Source organism: Nycticebus coucang, chromosome 18 (genome assembly GCF_027406575.1).
Source record: "Nycticebus coucang isolate mNycCou1 chromosome 18, mNycCou1.pri, whole genome shotgun sequence".
NCBI classification, from domain to species: domain Eukaryota; kingdom Metazoa; phylum Chordata; class Mammalia; order Primates; family Lorisidae; genus Nycticebus; species Nycticebus coucang.
In genome coordinates this window covers 65,562,846-65,582,507 of record NC_069797.1, presented here as the reverse complement: position 1 = coordinate 65,582,507, position 19,662 = coordinate 65,562,846, and the positions used below count along the sequence as shown (strand labels likewise).

Genomic DNA, 19,662 nt, shown 5'->3' with positions numbered 1-19,662 from the left:
TTCAGAGCTTCAGAGGCTCCTGCCCAAGGACTCTTGACTCTCTCAGGCAACAGAGAATCATGAAGAGACTTTGAAGGTGGCAGGGTTAGAGCTGTGCTTACACAAGATCAATGTGACCAGGCATGCAGATTGATGAATGAAAAGAAAAAGAATCCAACAGAGAAGTCACCTGATAACGTGAGGTTTGGAGAAAGGAGCATGCACAGGACAATTTGCGGTTTGAGAAATTTGAGAGTAGTTCCTCCACCATGACACCCGTTGCGGAATACTTCCTTCCAGAACCAATGTCTAGGAAGCCAGGAATAGACAGTCCACATGCCCTGATGTCCCATGTGTATGTGTGTGTGGCTAGCCAATACGTTCCCTAGCTGCTTCTGGGAAGACTATTAGGTGCCCAGAATGAAGCCACTACGCTTGTTTTCAAGTAGGAAGTAGAAAAAAAGAAAGAAAGAAAGAAAAGAAAAACAGCTTGAGTTTCTTGCTGTATCACAGACTTTCAATGTGTTATTATTCAACACTACAGTGTCTCATTTAGATTTTCCACCTCGAGGAATTTGGTTTAGCTTTAATTAGTTGCTGTGCATATTTCTGAGCCAACTCTGGAAAGCATTTATTTAGAAAATAGTTTTCACTAAAATATAAGCTGGATATGGGGCGTCATTTACCAAGCAGGCTTTGCATCTCCTTCAGACGGTTATATATTCTCTCTAGTCATCTGCCTGACTTCTGCTACAAGCCTATCATTGTGATCTTGGCTAAATACTTATTAATCATAACCCCAAATATCTTAATATTGAGACAGGCATATCACTATCCAAGCTCTATGAGTAGCTGAAGAACTTTAGATCATGAATGTTTTTCAGAGAAAAGATTATGCATACAGGTTATTCTCCTGCAGGCAACTGATGCCTTTTTCATCCAGCAACTTTTCAGAAAAACAAGCTTAAAAATACCAGACAAATGAAAAACAGACTTCAGCAGTTACGTGCTGCTTCCTGAGTAGCTGAAGAATGTGCTTCTTGTGGTTAAATGAGGAATCTGTTTAATATGGATGAAATACCAGCACTCCAGGCATTTTCATTGACATTTCACTGTGACTTTTTGAACTTAGGAGAGCTGGTGCCAAAACCTACTCTTTTTGCTCTGCAAACCCCTAGAGAGCTGGGCCGGAGAGGTAACAAACAGGCTGGGTCGGGTTCCTTCTCTCTCTCTCCCTCCTCCTGTTTGCACTTCACTTCCAGTCCCAGTTTTCCAGGATTTCTTTTCTGAACCCAGTTAGGAAACCAGGCAAGGGTTTGCAATCCAGCACTGGATTTGCTTACTGGACCAAAGTGAAAACGTTCGTGGTGGATATTTGTACAGATTTTTTGCTGAGACCGAGAGACCAGAAGCCTCCCGAAGTGGCTGGAAGGGGCACTGCGGCACCCAGGGCACATTTGAGGGCCCGAGGGGCCGAGGGAAGCCGCTCTTCCCCGCGCACGCAGCAGCCGCCGGACTCGGCTCGGGCAGCCCGGCCGCCTGGCAGCAGCCGGGGAGAGACATGCTGTTTTGTTTAAGTCGTCCACATTCTTTGCCATTTCCCCATTGGCCGGATGGGGCTACCCTCCCCGCCGCGGCCGCTGCTGATGTCAGCCCCGCTGGCGCTCGCTCCTCCCGCACCCACCTCCCCGGCCCCAGGCACACTGCAGCTCGGCGCGGACTCCGCGGCCCCGGCGAGCTGGCTGCAAACTCGCGGGCACGCACGGCGCTCGCGGAGCCGAGGGACTCGGGGGAGGGACGCGCGCGGAAGGCGCCAGCTTCCTCTTCGGCCGCCTCGGGCAGCCGCGGGCCGAGGTGGGAGGCACCCGGGGCCCCAGCGCGGCAGCCGAGGGCGGCGGCGGCGGCTTCCCTTTTCTCCCGCTGCAGAGCTCTGGAGCGGCTCGGGGACCGGCCCTAAAAAGAGCAGGAAATCTTGTTTACCGCCCGGGCAGCGGAGCCGATCGAGCCTTTGTCTGGAAAGTCGGCATCTCCGGCTCCGGCTGCACGGTGTTGCTGGTGACATTCGCACTGGGCAGATCGGCCGGAGGAGGTGGCGCCAGGTTCAGATCTGCTTTTCGGAGGCGGATCGATCGGGTGACTTTTGTGCATTCGTTGTGATTTTTCGAAACCTCTTCTTTTCCTCCCTCGCCCGCTGCCGGGCATGTCCTGATCCCGCGGCCGCTCTCACCACCCCGGGCTGCGGAGCAGAGCCTTCTCCAGCGGGTCTCCCTCCCGCCTTTCCTCCCTGACTTTGCAACACCGCGTTCCAGGAGGACAGACCTAGGCGAGCAAGGAGGCGGGGGGAGCTGCAAACACCGGGACTTAAACCTTGACATGCTCTGGGGCGGCGAGGAGGAAGCCAGGAGCTGAGCGCACCGCCGGGGCTGCTCCGGGAGCCCTGCCCCGCGCCAGGGCGGCAGGCTCGCTGGTCCGGGGGCACCCCCTGCGTCCTGTCCCGGGGGTCCGCGGCCGGCAGGATGCTGCTGAAGGAGTACCGGATCTGCATGCCGCTCACCGTGGACGAGGTAAGCGCCGCGCCCGGCCCGGCCTCGCCCGCTCCCGGGCCCCCGCCCCGGGGCGCTGGGTTCCCCACCGCCGCCTCCCGGCCGGCGGGGAAACAAACCCAGGTGGACCTTGCTTCCCAAACCAGACGGCTGGAGGGGGAGGAGGAAGAGGATTCGCTGTTTCCACTTGTCACCCCCAGTGGGGGAGGGCGGCGTGGGGTGGGGCGATGGGCTCCAGGTGGGCTCTTTGGGGCGCCCGGAATCCTGACTGCCGAGGCTCACAATGAGCCAAAGGGAGTTGGTGCGCCCCCTCCTTCCAATTAAGAAAATGAATAAGCCAACCCAAGAGTCCCAGACGCGCCCTATAGCTGCGGTGTAGGGGACATCTGGTCCTGGCAGTGGACCCAGCCTCCCTTCTCTCCACTGGGCAGTCGGGGGGCGGGGAGAAGCCCCGCGCCCTCGGGAGCTGGAGGTCCGGACCCTGAAAGGGCGGCGGTCCGTGTGGGCCCCGACTTCTCTCGGTCGTTGTGATCTTGGGCGCAGCTCCCCGTACGCTTGCCCTTGGAGGCTCCCGGACCCAGCTCGGTCCTTTCGCAAACGCCTGGCTGGAAAACTTTCTGCGTCTCGGGTTTCTTCCGCCGCGGGGAGCGTGGTCCGCGGGCGAGTGGGAGCGGCGGGGGCTACGGCGCGGCCACAGGGGGGCGCTCCAGCACGTGGGTGCGCGGACGGCCCCTGCTACCCGGCTGCAGCTGCGGGCGCCGGGCGCGGGGTGCGGGGCGCGGGGCTGGGGCTCGTCCTCCGCGCGCCGCTGGGTTCTGTTCTCCAGATCCCCCGAAGCGGTGAGTTCCATCATCCAGGAAACGGTGACTCAGTGGGGGTCATTCTGGCCCTGGCTTCCCTTTCTTCCTCCCCACCTTTTCTATTTCACAACTGCTTCGCGTCTGTCCAGGGACAGCGAGGGAGCAGATTGAAACTCACTGGCATGGTTTAGTGTGGCAACCTAAACGGAATCATCTACCCAAACCGTCTTTATATTTAAGTGCGGTGCTTTTAATTTGTCAGAGAAGTTAGTGAGCCACTACTTTGTGAAAGGGACCCATGTGCTTTGAGAGAGAAAAAGATGTGTAATTAAGAAGGTGGCAGTGTTCACAGGGGCTGTTTTCATTTCTCACCTCCAGCAGGTGTTAAGGCAAGACCCGGGTACAATATGAGATCAAAGGAGCTCCAGGTTTACAAAATGTATCTCAGCGACCCTGGGAGGCAAGGAGGGAGAGTTCAGCTCCTCCCACCCCTAATAACCGACTGAGTTTGGAGGGTTTCCCCCCTCCCCCCTTTTTTATTTCAGATTAATATGAGGGTACATACCATTACCTTATATAATTTACACATGACAGGTAAAAATCAGTGGTGCAGCTGTGTCCCACACCCAGGAAGGGCGCCATATATCCATGCACTGTACCCACTGGCTGGGAAACTACCCAACGAACTCCCTCCAATCCTCCTTTCTTGAGTTTAGTTGAGATTTCCTCTCATGTGGGTCTGTGATTGTTGATCTCCTAGTTTCAAATTGGCACTGAGTACATGTGATACTTGTTTTTCCAATCTTGTGATACTTAGGAGAATGTTCTCCAGATACATCCAGTTTGTTACAAAGGATGCAAAATTTCCGTCTTTTTTAAGGGATGAATAGTATTCCATTATATATATATATATATATACATACACTACTGTTTATTAATCCACTCCTGTAGAGGGGCACCTGGGTTGTTTCTATATCTTTGTGATTGTGAACTGAGCAGCTATGAACATTCTGAGCTTTGGAATTTGCTGGCATTCGAGGAGGTAGCTTTTGAGCAGGGTCTGGAAGGGTGGATACCAGGTGGGTAGGGTGAGTTTTGGGGTCTGTCTGACCTTGTAAGTACAGAAGCAGCGCAGAGTTTTGTGAAGGCAAATGAAGGGAACTGGTTAACAGGAGTATTTTTTGGCTAACAATTTTTTTTTTTTTTTGAGACAGAGTCTTAAGCTGTTGCCCTGGGTAGAGTGCCGTGGCGTCACAGCTCACAGCAACCTCAAACTCTTGGGCTTAAGCAATTCTCTTGCCTCAGCCTCCCTAGTAGCTGGGACTACAGGCGCCCACCACAGTGCTCAGCTATTTTTTTTTTTTGTTGTTGTTGTTGTTGTTGCAGTTGTCATTGTTTTAGCTGGCCCGGGCCTGGTTCAAATCTGCCAGCCCCGGTGTATGTGGCCGGCGCCCTACCTACTGAGCTAAAGGCACTGCCAAGTCTAACAATTTTTATTAAGTTAATGGTCAGCAGTAAAAGTGCAGTTTCATGAAAAGCCCTGCATTTTGCATGTTTAATCTATTTTTCCCTGTCCTTACTTACAAGGTTTTGAAGGCAGGACCTACTCCTGAATCTTCTTTCTAGTGGTGGAATGAGGTACATGTTGTTCTGGGGTGCCACTCACGTTGAATTTACAATTTGTCCAGATGAATGTATGAGCAATCTGTGGTTCTGTTGGAGGATCATCAGTCAGACAGTGAAGCCGCCAATGCTGTGCAGGAGGCACCATGCTTCCATCCAGTCCCAGAATGTGTTCCAGCTGTTCATTCAGTAGTAAATATAGCCCAGCGGTGATGGCCAAAAAACTGCTTGTTGTCTTCATAGTATTTGTTTCCATATTTGTCTTCCCCCACTGATGTACCAACCCTCACATCATATACCCTGAAAAACATTTGTAGATAGCTGCCGTGGCCGCAGTGACTGCTGATCTGTTGCAATTGGCACTTCAGGACCTGCACTAACTCCATCTTGTCCTGCTGGTTAACAGGAGTCTTTCCAGCAAAGGTTGGTTGGGATCTTCCTACTTAGAGGGCAGCTGAGCAGGGCTGGTTATCTGGGAAGTGTCCATACCTCTAATCCATCTCCTAATCATCTCCTAATGACCTTCTTTTTTTTTTGGAGACAGGGTCTCACTTTGTTGCTCTTGGTAGAGTGCCATGGCATCATAGCTCACTGCAACCTCAAACTCTTGGGCTCAAGAGATTCTCTTGCCTCAGCCTCCTGAGTAGATGGGACTACAGGTGCCCACAACCGGCTATTTTTAGAGGTGGGGGTCTTGATCTGGCTCAGGCTGGTCTCGAACCTGTGAACTCAGGCAATCTACCTACCTCAGCCTCCCAGAGTGCTAGGATTACAGGTGTGAGCCACTGTGCCCAGTGCTTTATGACCTTATTTCTTGGTAGGAGTTTGGAATCTAGGACCAATGATGGGACTGCATGAAATATATGTGTGTGTGTATATCAATCTATGTGTATATATAGGATGGCTATAAAGTTCATTTAAAAGTGCATTTTAGGGGTGGTGCCTATAGCTCAAGTGGCCAAGGCGCCAGCCACATACACCAGAGCTGGCGGGTTTGAATCTGGCCTGGGTCTACCAAACAATGACAACTACAACTAAAAAAAAAAAAAAAAAAATAGCCAGGCATTGTGGCAGGTGCCTGTAGTCCCAGCTACTCAGGAGGCTAAGGCAAGAGAATCACTTAAGCCCAGGAGTTTGAGGTTGCTGTGAGCTGTGACGCCACAACACTCTACCCAGGGTGATAACTTGACGTTCTGTCTCAAGAAAAAAAAAAAAAAAGTGCATTTTAAATCCAGCCTTAAGCAACTTCAGTTTCTTCAAAGAAGACATTTACTATCATCTCAGGTGGACTTTGGAAGTTATAATTTTTGCTTCTACTCTTGAGTGGCTTTATGGCCATGCTGTACATATGAATGTGTAAATATATACACACTTATATAAAATGGGGGTGACAGTCAAGAAAAGAACCTGTTTTAAATCTTCTCTACTACCTACAAAATCTCTTTATCTTGATCAGTTCCCTTTTCAGGATTTTTTTTCTTTTGGTACTAAAATACCCACAAGTACACAGTGAAGTAATTACATTTGAGTGGTATAAGTGGAGGCCCTTCCTTTCTTAATTGGCCAACAAAATCAGACTCTGCCTATAGCATAATGTATAATTATACAATTATTTAATGTATAATTCATTTGGACTAAAATCAGCATGATTCACTTTCGGTAAAGTCATATTCTGAAGTCATTTTCTGTTTTGCCAGATAAACGGGGGGCAATTTAGATCAACAGAGTTTCCAACTGGAAGGATTCAAATGAACTAAATCTGAGCATGGATAAGGAAATTAGGTATCCCTTGCCAGATGTTAGACCCCTGGAGTCTGAGCTGGTAGTATATCTGATAGCCTCCACAGTCCTCCTTTGCACATTCCACCGACTTTAACACTGAAAACTGGGAAGCAACTTAAGTTTCTTCAAAGAAGATATCTACCATCAACTTGGGTGGATTTTGGAAGTTTTAACTTTTGCTTCTACTCTTGATTGGCTTGGGACTTGATTCAACCTACATGAAACTTCTGGAACTTGTCTCTGTTTAGCTGCCATAGCTAATTAGTGGTGGTGTCCATACTTTTGGAAATGAAGCAAATGCTTATATTTTGGAGAGTCAGTGAGAGGATCAATAATGTGTGTCTGTCCTTTGTCCCTGGCCTTATTCTTCTATTTCCCCGCTTAATCCCCTGATGTGTGTGTGTATGTGTGTGTGTAGGGGGTTACTGGGAGCACCAATGTGTTATTATCCACATTTTGCAGAAAGGTAAACTGAAATTCAAAAATGTTAAGTCATGGGCTCCAGGTCACACAACTCGCTAATAGGCAAGCAAAAAGGAAAGCCTCCAAAATCCGTTGTTCGTTTTTCCTTACTCTGCTTTTTGCCTGTCATTAGTATTTAATCCAGCAAAAGGATAAAACATTTCTTGAACACAGATGAATTCAGCACTGTCAACTAAGTGAAAAAACCAGAGGCCTTTGGAATTATTATAGATAGTGCTGGCTTCTACTATTTCTTTAGCTTTATTTTAACACATAAAATGTTCCCTAGTTCTAGGAAAAAAGAACATCTCTGGGAGATAAGAGGGAAAAAAAAACTGAACTAAAAAGTCTAGATGAGAGTGTTGATGGTTTTTTTTTTGGTATGTGTTTTTTTAGACATTAGTTTCAGAGTAGAGAACTATAAGAAGAAACATTCCATGGATTAATTTTAATTTGAAAAACTTCATTGGAATAGTCTCCCCATTTGTGTTAAATGCAGTAATCTCTGAGCTAAATATAAGCCTGTTGGAAAGTTATGAACAAGAAGAGTCCCCAGGGACTGATCTTTGGTATAAAGAGAAAGTTGTCATTGTCTTCATTTGAAACCTTTGGTGATGTAGAAACCAGAATCTGAGACTTGTGAGGGCTATTCCAGATGATTTATGATTGAGCCGTTTCATTTTATGGAAGAGACCAGACCTGTGAAAGGTTCAGTTAGTTGCCACCGATGGCATCTAGGCTCAAACCCAGAACTGATTTCTGGATCAAATACTGGCTCGGTGCCTGTAGCTCAGTGGCTAGGGAGCCAGCCACATACCCCGGAGCTGGCGGGTTCGAATCCAACCTGGGCCAACTACAACCAAAAAAAATAGCCAGGCATTGTGGCAGGCACTTGTAGTCCCAGCTACTTGGGAGGCTGAGGCAAGAGAATCGCTTAAGCCCAAGAGTTTGAGGTTGCTCTGAGCTGTGACGCTGGCAGTTTACCTAGGGTGACATAGTGAGATTCTGTCTTGGAAAAAAATAAATAAATAAATAGAAGCTCTTTTACTCTCTGCAATTCTCCTTCCTCTGGGATTCCTTGGGGGGGGTGGAATTACCCCAAGCCCCATGGGTAAAACAGATATGCTGGGCAGTCTCAAGTTGAAGGCAGGTTGGGGACTCAGGGAGCACATAGGGTAGTCCCTGAAGGGTGGCCATGAGACTATTGGAAGCTTCTGTTGTATAATATAACAAGCTCACTGGTTATCCTTAGGTGGTATTAATATGTTTGTTGCAATGGCTTTTGAATGTGTGGTTTGATGAGAGGTGATGGTAGCGTTCAAGACCCTCCCCCACCCCCAAGCCACTCCTTGGCGGTGTCACCACTGGTCCCAGCATGTCGTTCCCCATCCTCAAGGCTCATTACATCACCCATCCACCTCCCCCAGAGGTGCTTGTTAGTCCAATCAGGGTCTCTCAAGAGCTAAGCACATCCTAATATTAGCTAACGACAGGCAGTCTTTGGTTTTCATTGCTTTCTTTACTATTTAGCAGATCGGATTCTGACTGCATTAACATTAATGTGTGTACTTTTAGGGGTTGATTTGTGGTCTTTGGGGATTTGGTGCATAATGAAGAAAAATAGAAACACTCCCCTTTCCTCCGAGAAAAGTGGAAAGAGAAAGAAAAACAAAAAAGAAAAGAAAAACAACTTTACATAGAGAATCTTATTTTGTTCTTTGCTTGGGCCAGAAGCCGGTGCACTTTATCCAGGCTCCCTGAGTCCCTGGAGAGTTTTCTTGCACACGTTTCTGAGAACAGATTTGGGATTGGGGTGGTGTTACCTCAGGAATGACATGAATGGAGATGCCAAAAGACCTAACAGTGCTCCTCGGATGAAATGCATCTGCTAACATATCAGGGCAGAAATTTTCTTTTCTTATCACAGAGTCTCACTCTCTTGCCCTGGGTAGAGTGCAGTGGTGTCATCATAGCTCATAGTAACCCCAGACTCTTAGACTCAAGAGATCCTCTTGCCTCAGCCTCTCGAGTAGCTGGGACTACAGGTGTGGGCCACAACATGGGCTAGTTTTTTTATTTTTAGTAGAGATGGGTGAGTGTTTGTGGGATTTCACCCTTGCCCAGGCTTGTCTTGGAACTCTTGAGCTCTAGCAATCTGCCTATTTTGGTCTCCCAGATTGCTAGGATTACAGGTGTGAGCCACTGCACCCAGCCTAGGGCAGAAATTCTTGAAAAAAAGAGATTTTAAGTTTGATATTGGCAGTGACTTTATTTCTTGTCCTGAATATAAAGGATAAAAGCTGCTTTGATTAATCTCATAGAGCTTCCCCAAGGTTTTTCATGATCATAATTTGGAAACTTTTTTTTTTAAAGAATGAGCACTATTTTGACTTTCTTTCTTTTCTTTCTTTCTTTTTTTTTTTTTTGAGACAGAGTCTTACTATGTTGCCCTTGGTAGAGTGCTGAAGAGTGGTGTTATAGCTCACAGCAACCTAAAACTCTTGGGCTTAAGCGATTCTCTTGCCTCAGCCTCCCAAGTAGCTGGGACTACAGGTGCCCGCCACAACATCTGGCTATTTTTTTTGTTGTTGCAGTCATCATTGTTGTTTAGCAGGCCCGGGCCAGGTTTGAACCCACTTGCCTGGGTGCATGTGGCCGGCACCCTAACCGTTGAGCTACTGGCACCAACCACTCCCCCACCCCCGCCTTTTTTTTTTTTTTCTATTAGTTGATAAGGACCAAGGCCAGTGTCTTGAGCTTTGATTTCTGGATAATAGTTTTCTTTGCTTTTTCCACAGCCAGGGGACAATGGAGGTTTGCCTTGCTATCTTACAAAGATTCATTCTTTATCATAAGGAGAACAAGGGAAGAGGAAGGCTGGTTAATGGATAAGTGCAAACCTTTCACCACTAATGGAACAGACAAGGAGCAGATACTGTCCTCCTGGCTGGCTGGTGAAATTGACTTTGTGCCTGAAGGAGGCTGTATTTTCTCCTGACTTCAATGTGAATGCCTGTCACAGGAAAGATTGTAGGCCTTGAAAAAAAAAAGCAAACTATTGTCAACAAAACCTTAGTTAAAAGCAGGTAGTAATTAACTTTTGTTTTTCATTACAAAGAAGTCAAACAAGTTCCTAAGGCTCTTAAAAGTCAATTTAGATCAACTCTCAATTAAGGCAGATTAAAGAACAAAGCTTAGAAGCCTTAAGTTTGATTTTGTGAATGTGACTGATGTCCCCCAAAAAGCAAGGGAAATGGCTCAGGGCCTGTAGTGCAGTGGTTATGGTGCTGACCACATGCACCGAGGCTGGCAGGTTCAAACCCAGCCTGGGTTCGAACAATGACAACGGCAACAGAAAATAGCTGGGCGTTGTGGCGCCTGTAGTCCCAGCTACTTGGGAGGCGGAGGCAAGAGAATCGCTTAAACCCGACAGTTTGAGGTTGCTGTGAGCTGTGACACTACTGCACTCTACTGAGGGCGACATAGTGAGACTATATCTCAAAAAAAAAAAAAAAGAGAGAAAAAGAAAAGCAAGGAGTCTTCATTTCACAAAAGTTATCATTTCAGGTGAATGGTGAATACAGTTCATTGTAGGCAGTTTGTAAAAAAAACCCAAAACAATACTTTCAACATTATCTTCACCCCAGAGTGTCTATTAGGGAAATGTGTATATGTGGTTGGGGTAGAGGGAAATCATAATTTTTCGAGTTTTGGAAAGAATATAGAAGTGTGTGCAGAGTGACAGGCAGTAATTACTTGAAAAGTACGTCTAGGTTGGTTGCTTGAGCTGCCTGAGTGAGGTTGTAGCACCCTGGCTGGTGTGTGGGCTTTGGCCTGTTTTCTGTTGCATGAAGTTCTGTACGCTTGGAGGCAGCTCTGAGAACTTTGTTTTGAAAACTTCTGCCCCTTTTCAGAGAGAGAGAGAAAAGAAAAAGTTGTAGAAATCAGCTAGTTTGTAGTGAGAAGTTAGGAAGCTTTTATGTGTTTTTAGCAAGTTTGGCCCTTGAGAGAGTAAAGGAGAATTTCAGATTGCAGGCTGCTGACAGCCCACCTCCTCTGACCTCTGAATCACGTTCGAAATCAGGAATTTTGTGGTATTCCCAAGGGAAGTTTTATTTTTATTTTTTTGTAGGTTATAAGGCTGATGAGGCTAAAGGATATTATAAATATAAAAACTAAAAATCCAGTTGCATCTGGAAAATGTAGTTCTTTGAAAAAAAGGAGCTTTTTTTGTTTACTTTTTGTGCTGTACAACCTCCAATTTGCAAAATCTGCACAATGCATGCAAACCAACAGAGCTGCAGCAGTGCACACCGCCAGGGGGCGCCATTTACGTGGAACCCATTGGGAGTGGAGCAGAGTGATGGCCTGCAACCACCCACTGCCTCGGCCACCCTCTTCGGGCCTTCAGCCCTCCCTGCTCTCCTGTTAACACTTGAACTATTTGAGTAAACTCGTGGGTTTTTAAGTGGAGACATCTTTCCTGCCCATGATGGCTGCCCCCGTTTTGCTCTCCCTCTAGCTCTACACTTGTTATCCATCTCCATTGTTATCTTTCCAACATGTAATCCACATAAGAAAATACTGAATGGTCCTTTCACTTATTTTTCTTTGACACTAAGTCTTTGAAATCCGCCATGTATTTTCCTCTTAGCGGCACAGCTTGGTTCATACTGGCCTCTCTGCAGTGCTGGAGGACCACGTGTGGCTTGTGGTGGCTGCTCTGTTGGACAGTGCCTCTCTGTTCCTCCACCCGGGTCTGGCACAGAGTAAATACCTGCTGAATGAATGGATGGGAAGAAGCTAAGAAAAACACAAAGCTTTTTGGGAAAGCTGACTCTGATGTCTTCCTTTACATTGTTTTCATTTTCTTCGCTGAAGTTCCATACTGCCCGAAGTTTTACCGATTGGAGATTCTTTTATATTTAAAACATCCTCATTTAAAAATTCAATACCCCTGAGAGGTTTGAGGACAGCCTTCCTGGGAGTTACTGTAATCAGACTGCTTCCCACCCCCTAATTCCTGGAGAACTTCATATATTTGTTTTGTATTGCTGTGTAACACTTGGTCACAAACTCAGTGGCTTAAAGTAACACCCATTTATTAGCTCACAGTTTCTGGAAGTCAGAAGTCTGAGCATGGCAGGACTGCTCAGGGGCTCACAAGGCTGAAATCAAGGTGTCATCCTTTCTTTCTGGAACGTAGAGTTGTTGTCCAGGCTTAGATGGTTGTTGGTGGAATTCAGTTCCTTGCAGTTGTAGGCCTAAGGTCTGTCCTCCATTCCCCTCCCCTTCCTTTCCCTCTCCCCCTTTCCTTTCCTCTTTTCTTTTTAGCAGAGCTGCTTGTTGCCCAGGCTACTCCTGGGCTCCAGTGATCCTCCTGCCTCAGGCTCCCAAGTAACTGGGACTACAGGCCCCTGCCACAACGCCTGGCTGATTTTTCTATTTTTAGGAGGGAAGGCGTCTCACTCTTGCTTCAACTCCTCAGTGCCGGGGATCCTCCCTCCTTGGCCTTCAGAGTGCTAGGATTACAGGTGTGAGCCACTGCACTCAGCTGCTCCTTACTTTCTTCCTGGACTTCAGGTAGAGTCTGGCTCCTAGAGGCAACTTGCCATTTTCAGCCATGCGGCTTTTCCACAACATAGCAGTTTGCTCTTTCAAGGCCAGCAGGAGAGTCTCTGCTATAACTTCAAATCTCTCTGACTTGTCTCTGACTTTTAGACTTTTTTCCAAAAGTGCATAGCTAATTAGCTCAGGTCCACCTATACCCAAAGGAAGGAGATTATTCCTGTATAAAGTGTGTACACCAGCCAGTGGGAATCGTGGGGGCCATTCTGACTACCATGGGGAGATTGGCTGAATTCAGTTTCCATTGGAGGAAAGAAGGAGTTATTCTTTAAATCCAGAAAACTTAGGGATATGGAACTTCCAGGTTGACACTTGGGACACCATGAAAGTATTGATGTCACCAATATTTTATCAATTCTTCCCACGTGCCGGGTGGTAGGGATGGGGCCACAAACCAGAGGAATCCCTTCTGGAGCTCACTGACACTGGCAAAGTTTTATTGCCATTTAAAAGTAGATATGGCGATGGTTGCACAACTCTGTAAATATGTTAAAAAATCATTGGATCTGTGTGTAAAATATATCTCAATAAAGCTTGAAATTTTTTTAATAGAGCTGCTTAATGATTTCTTTCGGCAGAACAGACACCTGTGTTCAGAGAGAGGGAGAGCTCTTGGCAGAGAGAATTGGAATTACAAATAATTTGAAAAGTTGTTCCTGTTCTCAAGGAGATGGCTCTGGTTCTCTTGAATTTAGATAGCTTTCCAAAGGAGGTTGTTTTCTGTGGCAATGTGGGGAAAAAATCTGCCAGATCTGTACTAGAATGACTGCAATTTAGGTCAGAACATGATATTTGGGGTGGGTGGGGGATGTAATCATGCTTCACATAGCTGTCCTAAGGCCAATTTGCAGGGCTGCATGGTACTGAGGGTCTAGGGCAGTGGTTCTCAACCTTCCTAATGCCATGGCCCTTTCATGCAGTTCCTGTGGGTTGCGACCCACAGGTTGAGAACTGCTGGTCTAGGGGGACCTTTCCTGACAGAGCTCACTATTTTTAGGAGCCCCCATAAGGGAGTAGAGGCCCATGGTCTTCATGAGCGGAAGAAATGACATCTCAGGATCTTCCTGGCTGTGGCCCCAGGTGCATGGCTCTGCTTCCTATGAGCAATGAATGGGAAATAACGTGTTAGCAGAATGAATTCTAGAATACACATTCCAGAGGGGATTGTTGTACATGGGAAATAAATCCTTTCCCTCATTGGTATCTAGGAGATGTCCTAAGGCTTCCTACCTATTTATACTTTCTCTCAATAATCTCTGGCTAGCATGACAAAAATCATAGCCTGGGCCAGTCTCTCAGATGGTGAATGGCTAGAGGGGAGCCCCCCTGCAGAGGACATACTTGGCCACTGGGTTTGCCAACTGTGAGAGAGGAAGGATCTGGGGTCACCAACCACTTCCTGGCTGAGTGCTTGGCGTCATTTGTATGAGGCTGTTTGTTGACTTAGAAACACTAAAGACGGAGCTTACCAAGATTTTGACATCAAGTATGATCGTGACTCATTCTTTCACTTCTTAGCACTTTGATAAAAGGGGCCTGCTCTTAAAACTCCTTTTTGGATGTTAGTGAAAGTCAATTCATGTATCTAAACATGTAGCTGATGTAAGTTCTTAATCAAATTTACCTCATGATGCTCTTTCTTCTTTGCTTTTTCTTTTTTTCTCATTTTAAGTTTGGGGGAAGCATGACATCCTAGAATTCCTATCGTTCCCAAGCAAAGAACAAAACACTGTCACCCTTTAGTTCCTTTGGCATTATAACTAACCATCTTTAGGGTGTTGTTTCTTTCCCAGACTGAATCACCTGGAGAAGTAAGATTGGCCAAACAAATGTAATTTGATGACAGCCTGTAACAATGTTGTTTAAGCACTTAATCTAAGCAGCTAATCTCCAAAGATTGCGTCCCTACCCCATGTCATCTACACACACACACACAGAGACACACCCCACATCCCCTGTTCAGTTTTGACTATATTTGCTATAGTAAGGCCAGATCCAGGTGTTTCTGAGCCCTAATCTGTATTTTTTTTATGCCCCAAATAACTAATGTATGTATTTATTTTGAAGAAAACTTATCGGGGAGGAAGGAGAAGTCACAATTAACTTGGATGCTTCTATAATTAACTTCTTTAAACCTTCAGATGCACTGGGACGCATTTGCTGAATTCTTCATATTTCCCGACAGCTGTCCGATATGTTCTACTTTTCACTATTGCAGTAGGGTTTATGTATTTATTCTTAACATGGCCAAGTTTCCCTCACCTCCTGTGTCTGGCTAAACAGTTGACAGCTCTTGATAAGGCCCTGTTAATGAGTACTGCTCTAAACTAACTGCAAAGTCCTGGGTAGCACTGGACAGTACCTGGAAAGCTGAGCACCTCATGGTTCATTCTGCTTCTTTGAACCATCCCCACCTTCCTGTCTTACATCAAGGGAGAAAGTTTCTTGCCCTGGCTCTTTTGGTAACAATATGAAGGAACAATGTCATTATCTTATGTCACAAGGCCTTGTTGAGTATGGCCTTGTAATAATTTTGCCTTTATGTCCATAATAAAATAGTCAGCTCTGTATGCCTCAGCAGTATATCCCATGAAACATTCAGTTTGGAAAGGTTTTTTTTTTGTTTGTTTGTTTTAAGACAGAGTCTCCCTCTGTCACCCTGGGTAGAGTGCCATGGTGACCTACTCACAGCAATCTCAAACTCCGGGATGAAGTAATCCTCCTGCCTCAGCCTCTGGAATAGCTGGGACTACAGGAGCCCACCACAATACCTGGCTGGTTTTGAATGTCTGAGCTCAAGGGATCCTCCCACTTCAGCCTCCCAGAGTGCTAGGATTACAAGTGTGCGCCACTGCGTCTGAACAAGGGTTTAAGTTTTGGAATTTGGTGTCTCTTGTATGTGCCTGGACTGATAGCGGGCGTGTTTCACCTGTAAAGGAGGGGAAGAGAGAAATTACGCTTGTTGAATGCTTTCTGGTTTCCCTTAGTCCCCATAGCAGTCCTGTGAGTTAGATAACGCACGTATTATCTCCATTTTATAGATACAGAATATGGCGTGTCGTACGTGGCTTGTCAATGGTGGGCCTACATTCACCCCTAGGCTGGTCAAACTCCACAGTCAAACCCCATAGACTCTCTGCTATACCTGGTTCTGCCTTTTCTAGAATCCTAAAGAATTAAGGTTAGCCCTGAATAGAGTTGGAGAACAAACTTTAGTAAAATATCATAAGAATGGCAAAGCAAATATCTAATCCATTCAAAACTAATATAAAGTCAACAGACGAACGAATACACACCCACACAAGAGAAAAACTCAGTTTAATTCAAGTAGGGAGGGGGAGACACAGGGAGAGGGATTGTTGTGCTCCCACGTAACGGGCACATTGTAAGAGTACGTGACACACCTCCCGAGTGAGGGACACAACTACAAGAGGGACCTTACCTAACAGATGCAAACAATGTAACCTCGTCGTTTGTACCCTCGTATTAATCTGAAATTAAAAAAAAAAAAGAATTATATTATCTTGTTTTATCATAATCGGATATCTCAATTTCTTAGAGATTAAATTACCTGTTCAGAATTATCAAAGGAAATAATTAGGGAAAGATAGTTTTTCTGTTTCTGTAAGAGGAGACAATGGTCTATAAGTTTTATCTCCCATCAAACAACCAATTTTTTACCCAAGTATTAAACCAAGTGACATTCCTCAGTTTAACTTTGATAAATGAATCACATTCCTCTTTGAGAATAACTTTTGTAGTTCATGCTCTAAAAAGAGAACCACGCCTACGCCCTTGGAAATTATTCCTTTTAATGGCAGTAAAAACCTTTGGCTTTTATGGCCTCGTCAGCTGAGATGTTAGTTAATGAGCAACTGTGGGTTTCTCAAAATTAGTATCTGAAAATGATGGGAACAGACAAGCAGCACGGTGTCTTGGGCACGTTTAGTTGAAAACTGAAAACTCTTCATGGGGAGGTAAGCACGTCGTGGGGTAGTAAATGATCAGAATGTACTGTCCAAAGTTATGTGTTCCCCTTCCAGCTCATCTTTGCTGGTGTTGCCCCCAGAGCCAGTTTACAAAACACACAGGCAAATTCATATTGTTCTTTCATAGCCACACCAGCTAATTTTTTTAACATGATATGATTATGTTTTTTTTTTTTTGACATGATTATGGTTTTGAAAACGGAATTCTGAAAGGCTTTTTCCAAAATTCAAAATGGGCTGAATTTGGTGGCTCACACCTATTCCCAGCACTTTGGGAGGCTGAGGCAGGAGGACTGCTTGACTCCATCTGTAAAAAAATACAAATAAAAAATTGAAAATGATCCTCAAAGGATATTTAACATTATCAAGAGTGTTAAAAACAATGAAAAAAAAAAAAAAAACCTACCCCAAACCTGCCCTCGATTCCACAGGGAGATTCAGGAATGTTTTGCTTTGTATTAACAGTATTGAAATAAACATGTTGTCACCTACAATGAACTATTTGAAGGAGGCCACGCTTAATTGGATATGTACATCCTGATCAGTTTTTTTAAATACATTTTTAGGCTCGGAGCCTGTAGCTCAGTGGTTAGGGTACCAGCCACATACACCGGGACTTATGGGTTCAAACCTGGCCTGGGCCTGCCAAACAACAATGACAACTACAAAAAAAAAGAAAATAGTTGGGTGTTGTGGTTGGCTCCTGTAGTCCCAGCTACTTGGGAGGCTGAGGCAAGAGAATCCCTTGAGCCCAAGAGTTTGAGGTTGCTGTGAGCTGTGATGCCACAGCACTCTACCATCTGAGTGAGACTCTGTCTCAAAACCCCCCATTTTTATTGTTTTAAAAAATTGTAAAATATACATACCGTAAAATTTGCCATCCTAAGCATTTTTAAGTATACAGTTTAGGTAACATTAAGTACATTCACATTGTTGTGTGAGCAGCACCACCATTTATTTTGAGAACAGTTTCCATTTTGTAAAATTGAAACTCTATGCCCATTAACCATTTAACTCCCGATTTCTTCCTACCCCCAACTCCTGGCAACCACCATCCTATTTTCTGTCTCTATGAATTTGACTACTCTAGGTATCTGGTCAGATTTTTTGAGACAGAGTCTCACTATGTTGGCCCAGACTAACGTGCATAGCATCAGCCTAGCTCACAGCAACCTTAAACTCCTGGGTTTCAGTGACCCTGCCTCCACTGCACAAGTAGCTGGGACTATAGCACCTGCCACAATGCCCGGATGATTTTTCTATTATTATTATTTTTTTTTTTTGTTGCAGTTTTTGGCTGGGCTGGGTTTGAACCCGCCACCTCCGGTATGTGGGGCCGGTGCCCTACTCCTTTGAGCTACAGGCACCGCCCTAATTTTTCTATTTTTAATAGAGATGGGGGTCTCACTCTCGCTCAACCTGGTCTCAAACTCCCGAGCTCTCTCCTGCCTTGTGCAAGGATTATAGCTGTGGGCCTCTGCACTCTGCCCAGTTTTGGGGTTTTGTTAAAACATTGATTATATGATCATTAAACTCATTCATCATTTCTTGAAACAAACCCAATAAACTTGGATTAATGGAATCTAACTGGAATTTTTTCTGAATTCTTCTTTCAAAGGAAGAAAATGACAAGATGGGCCTATATCTGTAATTGGGGTGGCATGAATGACTCAGTTAGTGACCTACCCACACCTTTGCAGCAACTGCAGAAGTTCTTGACATTTGTAATTTAGGAGTGCTACTATACCGTCATTCAACAGAAAAACTACATTTTGTTCAGAATACTTAGTAAGGCAGGAAGAAGAACTGATGCATTTTAGAAGCATTTCAAACAAGCGGGGTTGGTACCAAGTGTTCTGTTAAAGTACAAGACGGAATATTTGATTAAAGACAATGCTTTATTCCTGTAACGGGGCAAATAGACATTAATTGAACCCTTTTTCTGAGGAAGGAAGTACTGTTAAAAGGTTAGCTTATTTTTTTAGGCTTTTATAAATGTTTAACTCAGGAGAAAAAAATAATTTAGGTCATTATAATGGCTTCTTCATAAATTAACTAATTAGCATTTCCAGCCTTGTCAATTCTTTTAGTGATGTCTACCAAGAAAGCGTTCAACTCTCTAGCCAATGACCTGGATTTTATTACGAATAGATTTTTTTAGTACAGTGCTCCTTCCATGCTCAAGGAGCAGTTTATTAGGTACACTCTCTAGGAAGTTATCTAGAAAAATGTTGGTCTTCAGAATTTCCACTCAATCTGAGGAAAGTTTTGCAGTGTACCTAGGACGACAGGTGTCTATTTAACCTTTAATGTTGCCAAAATATCTTACATCTGCCATACAGAAGCCACAGAAAACAACACTCTAATTAAACTGGTAATTGGCAATTAAAGTAGAAAAACAACACTGGATAGATGTTTGAGAAAAGGGACCTATAATTACCTGCTTATATGGATGGGTAGTTTTGAAGACAGGTTATCCCTAGAGCTGTTTGTGCTTGAGACCATGGGCATGTCTTCTGAAATGTTTAAGTTTGCTGTGGTTCGTGTCCTGGTGACATGGCCTTCCATCAGGACCTGTTTGCTGAATTTGCCCTGACTTGAAATTGTAATGGTGATGCTGCTGGAAAGACCCATGTGGCTCGTCCATTTCTCAGGCATCACCATCCTGGAGTATTGTAGCGTCTGGAAAATTGATGAGGTGGATGAGAGTGGTTTTCTCAAACCTCAAAGAAGCTGTGAAAATGAGAAACAGGTTTAAAGATATGAGATGTGGCTATTTAATTCCCTCCCCAAGTCCCAAGCGCCAGGAGTTAAGGAACTAGAATTGCATTTAGTTATGGGGGACAGATTGTACCT

The 19,662-nt window shown here is 45.2% G+C and overlaps 1 protein-coding gene and 1 pseudogene across 2 annotated transcripts in view; one reads left to right on the top strand and one right to left on the bottom strand.

Moving 5' to 3' along the window:
- Nucleotides 1-2,403: 2,403 nt before the first annotated feature.
- The window catches only part of PITPNC1 (phosphatidylinositol transfer protein cytoplasmic 1), a 278,262-nt gene continuing 261,003 nt past the window's right edge, over nt 2,404-19,662 (top strand). Inside the window, exon 1 of one of the 2 annotated variants that reach the window (XM_053570825.1) lies at nt 2,404-2,543. Coding sequence is in view for 1 of the 2 variants with exons in the window: in XM_053570827.1 (XP_053426802.1) it covers nt 2,496-2,543 (48 nt within the window). In the remaining variant the exon portion in view is untranslated. The remainder of the gene's footprint in view (nt 2,544-19,662) is intronic. The other variant, XM_053570827.1, reaches the window with a different exon arrangement.
- LOC128571174 (NADH dehydrogenase [ubiquinone] 1 alpha subcomplex subunit 12-like) lies at nt 4,288-5,883 on the bottom strand (annotated as a pseudogene).